The sequence below is a fragment of the Rhinopithecus bieti genome, unplaced genomic scaffold (genome assembly GCF_001698545.2).
Source record: "Rhinopithecus bieti isolate Rb0 unplaced genomic scaffold, ASM169854v2 scaffold_39998, whole genome shotgun sequence".
In the NCBI taxonomy this organism is placed as follows: domain Eukaryota; kingdom Metazoa; phylum Chordata; class Mammalia; order Primates; family Cercopithecidae; genus Rhinopithecus; species Rhinopithecus bieti.
The window spans coordinates 805,525-812,289 of record NW_016816687.1 but is presented as its reverse complement, the minus strand read 5'-3'; the positions used below and the strand labels follow the sequence as shown (position 1 = coordinate 812,289).

General features: G+C 56.7%; 1 protein-coding gene across 1 annotated transcript; it reads right to left on the bottom strand.

Moving 5' to 3' along the window:
- Positions 1-4,872: 4,872 nt before the first annotated feature.
- CEBPA (CCAAT enhancer binding protein alpha) lies at positions 4,873-6,759 on the bottom strand. Its single transcript, XM_017855063.1, has one exon. The coding sequence runs from the start codon at positions 6,696-6,698 to the stop codon at positions 6,273-6,275; it is 426 nt and encodes a 141-aa protein (XP_017710552.1). The 5' UTR covers positions 6,699-6,759; the 3' UTR covers positions 4,873-6,272.
- Positions 6,760-6,765: the final 6 nt, after the last annotated feature.

Here is a 6,765-nt window from a genome sequence, read left to right as displayed (position 1 = left end):
AAAAAAAAAAAAAAAAAAAAAAAAAAAAAAATTTAGCCAGGCATGGTGGTGCATGCTTGTAAACTCAGCTACTTAAGAGGCTGAGGCAGGAGAATCACATGAACCTGGGAAGCGGAGGTTGCAGTGAGCCGAAATTGCGCCACTGCACTCCAGCCTGGGCAACAGGGTGAGACTTTGTCAAACAAAACAAAACAACAAAGTAACTGTAGAAGCTACAACTCAGTGTGCCACCACGGGGGAGCCTTATTTATTGTGCTCTTGCGTTGCCTCCAGCAATGGTGCAGCTTGCTTGGTGGACCTCAGGCCAACCCAATGGACCCTTGGATAGAAAGGAGAGGGCGGGGATGTCTTGTAAAGAAGGAGAGAGATCTTTGCATTCAAACACGTATGTTCAAGACCTGCATAGCCAGACACTGAAAGTCTGCTGCGGCCAAGTTCAGCAGGAGGCCAAGACAGGCAGGAAGGACCCCAGGAGTGGTCATTTGATTTGGCTTTAGGAGCTAGTGTGACTTTAGGGAGAAGAGTTTCCAGGGAGGATAAAGGTGGAGGATGAGGTCGAGGGGACAGTGAGGATGAGTGTCAGCAAATGGCTCTCTGGCTATGCGACGATCACAAAGGATGTATCTTAAACAAGCTAGTTTCCCACCCCAGCTTGATGGCTGCAGGAGAACTATGTCTTTAAGTCAGACGAGCCTGCAGACAAGTCTGAAAAACGGGACTGCTACAGAAAAGTCTCACTTCTTGATTCTGCCTAGAAAAAGCTTTGAATTCGTGAAGGATTCTTTGCCTGTCGCCCTGGTCCAGCCTCTTCGGGGCCCCTCGAGGCAGCCCCACTGCCCCAGCGATCATGCTGGCTTTCTAGAGCTCAGCTGGTCTTGTCCGAAGTGTCTACCACTTTGCATTCAGTTTTTTTCTTACTTTTGAGACAGGGTCTTGCTCTGTTGTCCAGGCTGGAGTGCAGTGGTGTGATCATAGCTCACTGCAGCCTCCAACTTCTATGCTCAACCGATCCTCCCTCCTCAGCCCCCCGAGTAGCTGAGACTACAAGCATGTGCTACCACACTTGCATAATATTTTTGGAGACACAGGGTCTCACTATGTTGCCCAGACTGGTCTTGAACTCCTGGACTCAAGCAATCCTCCCACCTCAGTCTCTCAAAGTGCTGGAATTACAGGTATGAGCCACTGTACCCAGCCTTTGCATTCTGAGGGGAGTTTCTGGGGTTCAGGCCCACTGGGGTTCCCCAACACTGTCTTCTGCTATTGTCGAGCACAGGCAGCGGACGTGGGCACAGCAAATGGAGAGAAAGGGTGTCTATGCCAGCCAAACCCGGAGAGGCCTGTTCCTAGTGGGTGGGGCCAGAAGGCTAGAAAAATAATAAATAAAAACAAACCGAAGGGAAGCAAAGCTCTTGGGTGCCAGAATGGGGCTGGCCAGGGCTGCAGCTGTCTGAGTAATGGGTTCCATATTTGTCTGGCTTGGTCTGCAGCCACCAGGATCCAGGGTGCACTGTGGGCCTTGTAAGGGCTGGAGGGGACAGCCCAGCTGCAGCTGGACCTAACATATCCTTACAGTGGCCCCATCCCCGGCCACCACAACAGGGGGGAGATGTTGCTGCGAGCTTCCACTTCAGCACCCCAGCTTCCCTCCCTCCACAGCCCCACCCCTGCCTGGGGCTCCTGGGTTCCCCCCGGCCAACACAGATTGTTCATGTTATTAATGCCGTTTTCCCAGAGAGTCCATCTGGCTTTTTAATTGCTCTGGGATGGGGCTAGGATGCTTTGATAGTGAATCGATATCTTTCCTGGGCCTCAGCTTACGTCAAACACTCCATCCGCAGAGAGGGGCGTGGGAGAGGGGGAGAGGTGGGGTTGTCGAGAGAGAAGAGCTAGCAAGAATCTTTCACAGAATCAAGAAAGCTTTCAAAGGTGCTAGTGGGTTAATTTTATCTAAAGAAAGGAAAGAGGCCAGGCAGGGTGGCTCACGCTTGTAATCCCAGCACTTTGGGAGGCTGAGGAGGGAAAATTGCTTGAGGCCGGGAATTCTGAACCAGCCTGGGAAACACAGTGAGACCCCTATCTCTACAAAAAAAAATAAAATTAATCCCAGCAGCTACTTAAAGGCTGAGTGGGAGGCTGAGGCAGGAGGATTGTGTGAGTTCAGGAGTTTGAGGTTGCGGGAGTGGTGACTGCACCACTGTACACCATCCTGGGTGACAGAGTGAGACCCTGTCTCTAAAAAAAAAAAAAAAAAGAACAGAAAAGTCTTCCCATCCTCACTAGTATAGGAAAGAAACAGCTGGAATATTGGAATATCAACACCGTCTAGGCAAGGACTCTGCCCCATGGCTGGAGAAGGCCTGTGGGTGCCTTGGAGGCCCCTCTCAGCTTAACAAAGTCAGGGGTTTCTGCTCTCCCTTGACCTTCCCCATGAGTGGCCCCCTCCCCTCCTGTGAGACCAGCAGCTCCTGGAGGAGGCCTGGCAGGTTCCTGTCTGGGAAGGAGCGGGTGGGAGAGCTGGGAGGGGCAGACACTCCTCACCAGGCCCAGTGGCTCATCGCAGGTGTCAGGGCCAAACCCCACGTTCACAGATTCCCAGGAGATCCAGGAGATAAGAGTAATATCCGTGACAGCACTAAGCCATCAGGAAGCATCTGGCAGCAGAGGAGATGCCTCCCTCCCTTCTACCCTTGCCCTTTCCTTGAAGGCCAGCTAACCCTGAACAGCGCTGTCACGGGACAGAGGGCTCAGGAGTGGCACAGCAAGGGGGGGCGAGGTCCCTGCAGTCTGGTGCTACCTGTCAAGGGGAGATCAGGGCAAAGGAGAAGCATCCAGGCATCTTGGGACTGGGGCCAGAAGGAGGCCACCCTCCCTAGGTGTTTCATCAAAGCTGCTGCCTCCAGAAAGCCCTCCCTTATGGACCCTGTTCACGCTCTGAGCTCCCCTTCGTTGCACTTGGCACCCTTAAACCACAGCTTGGGGCCTCAAGGTGTGAGCTCCCTGAGAGCCAGAGCAGAGTCTGCTTGTTCCCAGCCCAGTGCCCCATCTTTGGTGCAGGCCCTGGCATACAGTAGACATCCGATAAGTACTTGAGGTGTGTTCAGTGCTGGGCTCTTGGAGTGGTTCTTTCTGAAGGCCGCAGTCAGGAGGGGAACTGTGAGGAACCCTGCAGGAAGCGGTGGGTGGCAAAGGGCGACTCTGTTCCCAGGGGGCCCCTACAGCTGGGCACGGGGTACGTGCTGGGCAAGTTTACCCCATGCTGGCCAAAGGGCCCTCCTCCCCTCTACTTTGGCCCACCCTGGGGACCTCGCCCTGCTCATCCCTTTCCTGGGGCTGGATGGGATTGGATCCGTCTTGTCCCTAACAAAGCCCACCCTGGAACTCAGGACCAGGAGGACTCGGGGTAGGAGGGATCCCTTCCAGAGCGGACAGCTTTGAAAGAGGAAACCCCTAGCAGGCTGGCACAGCAGAGAGGAGGGGAAGGAGTGAGGGCAGGAGGGTCGCCCCACCCCCTCCCATCCTAAGACCTGTTCTGGGGGGAAAGGGGGAAGCCAGGGATCAGCCCCTCAAACAAGAAAACTGGAATTAGCACTGAACTCAGAGGGTTTGCTGGGGCTTAGCAAGCTGTGGCCTGCCCCAGGCCTCTGGGCACGCGGTGGGGCTCTGCCTCCTCTGTTCCCAGGGTGGCAGGGCAGGCGCCGCCTCCTCACTGGGCTCGTGGCCTCTCCTCTGCCAAGGGCGGCCGTGGGTGAGGAGGCGGCCAGACACAGGACAGAGCAAGGGGCCGGAAGGGGTGCCAGCTAACCACGCAAGCAGGTAAAGCTGAACTTCCAGAGTGTAAAAGGAATGTGTAATTTCTCGAAAATGCCCCTGCCCGCATTGGCACACACAGTAAGCCACTCAGTGAACATTCTCTCGGTGCAGAGTTTAAAAAAAAAAAAAAAAGCCCAATTTATCTTTTACCCTCCAAGAGGATAAAATTTGAAAAGCACCATTAGCCTCCTGGGCCTCTTCCTCCCGGGCCTGTTAGTTCAGGGATAAGGGCTGCCCTCCCTTGTTTAGCTGTCACTGCTGCTAATGGGGTGCCGGAGTGCCTGACCTTACAGGGTGCTCATTGGAGTTGGGGGCACGCCAGCACTCAGTCCCCTGCTGGGTACAGGATGAATGCAGTGGGGAATGTGGATGCTGGGGCGGTTCTTGAACAGCCAGTGTGTGGGGCAGGACCAGACCCCTGTTGCAGGCCTGCCTTGGCCCCCTTTCCTGTGAGGGCTGGGGCTGGGCAGGTGTGGATGGAGGGGTCTTTCTCTTCAGGCTGCCTTTGGGCCACGCAGGGGTAGGGTATAGCCACATGGTCTAGGGAAAGAGGAGAGGGTTGGAGGGTCCTACCACTGGAGGCCTCTTCCTGCTGGCTGAGGGTCCTGGTGGAAGCTGGAGCTGCGGTGGGTGTGAGTGAGGCTGCCGGGGCTGGAGCTGTAGGTGATTTGGAAGGAAGTTTGGACAAAGGGCTCCCTGAGCCTGGAGCTGCTGAGCCAGGCCTGCCCCTCAGGCAGAGGACTCCCTCTCCTCCTCCCAGGGGCAGATAAGACCTTGCCAAAGCCTCAGCCCCGTAACCTCTTCGAAGGCCCCCTCTCCTGACCCCACGACTGCCTTCAGGCTCTGGACATTCTCCGTTTGGAGCCTTGTCCTCTGCTATTTATTTGTCTTGCCTGGGGAAATAAGTCACCCCTTAGGGTAAAGAGGGGCTGGGGTGGATGGAGAGCTCATGAAAGTCAGGATTGCCGCCAGGGAAAATGCTGTATTATTTACAAATGTGGCCTGGCCCACAGACAACCTTGGAAGTAGCTTCTTTCTGGTTTTAAAAAGACACCGACATTGACTTTCGATATGTTTATATTATAGATATAATACATAAAACATCTAGGGTGAGACTCTGCGTTCTCCCCAAAAGAAGAGAACCAAGCTGTCTTTCCCTGCTCCCAGCCCCAGTGATGTGTTGGCGAGAGGCCACCTCCCTTCCCGACCAGGAGCCAGGGCCTCTGGGGGACAAGCCTTGTGGGCAGCCCAGGCCGGACGGGCCGGGGAAAGCTGAGGGCAAAGGAGAACTCCCCTCACCTCATTGGTCCCCCAGGATCAAAAGTAATCCCAAAACCAAAAGGAAAGAGAGTCTCAGACCCTTCCCCCAGCTGCCGACGGAGAGTCTCATTTTGGCAAGTATCCGAGCAAAACCAAAACAAAACAAAAACCAAATAAAATGGTGGTTTAGCAGAGACGCGCACATTCACATTGCACAAGGCACTGCTGGGGCACAGAGGCCAGATACAAGTGTTGATATCGGCTGATAAAGCAAAATATTTGGAAAGCTTGTCATAACTCCGGTCCCTCTGGGATGGACTGATCGTGCTTCGTGTTCCTAGGCAATGCTGAAGGCATACAGTACAAACAAGGCTGAGGGTCCCAGTGGCTTTTCACCCCCCATGCCCGCCCACGGCCAGATCTCTAGGTCTCCCTCTCCCACCAGGGGTACACATCCTCAGAGCTGACTCACGACCTAGCTTTCTGGTCTGACTCAGGGTGGGGGCTCCCACTGGTCACCTGGTGACTCCCATCTCAGTGAGTTCCGCCCCAAGGGAAAGCCCAGCCTATAGCAGGCTGGGGTGGGGTGTGTGTGGAGGGAGGTGGGAGAGGCGTGGAACTAGACCCTCCACCTTCATGTAGAACTAGGGGAACAACTTTAGGTTTCAAGCCCTAAGTCCCTATGTTTCCCCCCCTTTCTAAGGACGGGGCGGAGGAGCGGCTGGGGCCCGTTGGCTTGTCGGGATCTCAGCTCCCTGAGCCCTCCTCCTGCCACGGGCCTGCTCCCCTCCTTCTCTCATGGGGGCCTGCTGCAGCCTCGGGAAGGAGGCAGGAAACCTCCAAATAAAATGACAAGGCACGATTTGCTCCCCCTACTCGGTAGGCATCGGAGCGGTGAGTTTGCATTTCCAAGGCACAAGGTTATCCTTAATACTAGAGTTGCCGGGCTCCCAGCTCAGTCCCAAGAATTCTCCCCTCCTCGCAGGGAGAAGTCACCGCCTGGCCCCCTCATCTCAGACACACCAAGTCCGGCGCAGAGGAAGGGAGGGGACACGCGGAGCAGGCCAGGCTTTCGGGAGGCACCGGAATCTCCTAGTCCTGGCTCGCATGGCTCGGGCAAGCCTTGAGATCCGGCGACCCCAAACCACCCCTGGGTCCCCGCCGGAGGCTGGCCCAGGGCGGTCCCGCAGCCGCGCGCCTCACGCGCAGTTGCCCATGGCCTTGACCAAGGAGCTCTCTGGTAGCTGGCGGAAGATGCCCCGCAGCGTGTCCAGTTCGCGGCTCAGCTGTTCCACCCGCTTGCGCAGGCGGTCATTGTCACTGGTCAGCTCCAGCACCTTCTGCTGCGTCTCCACGTTGCGCTGCTTGGCCTTGTCGCGGCTTTTGCGCACTGCGATGTTGTTGCGCTCGCGCCGCACCCGGTACTCGTTGCTGTTCTTGTCCACCGACTTCTTGGCCTTGCCCGCGCCGCCGCCGCCACTCGCGCGGAGGTCTGGGTGCGCGGCGCCCAGCCCCTTGAGCGCGCCGCCTGGGCCCGGCAGGCCGGCGGCGCCGAGCGCGGGCGCGGGGTGCGGGCTGGGCACGGGCGTGGGTGGCGGCGTGGGGTGACCTGGCTGCAGGTGCATGGTGGTCTGGCCGCAGTGAGCTATCTGGAACTGCAGGTGCGGGGCGGCCAGGTGCGCTGGTGGCGGG

Coding starts and splice junctions, on each gene's coding strand:
- CEBPA (XM_017855063.1), bottom strand. CDS start 6,698: ATGCACCTGCAGCCAGGTCACCCCACGCCGCCACCCACGCCCGTGCCC.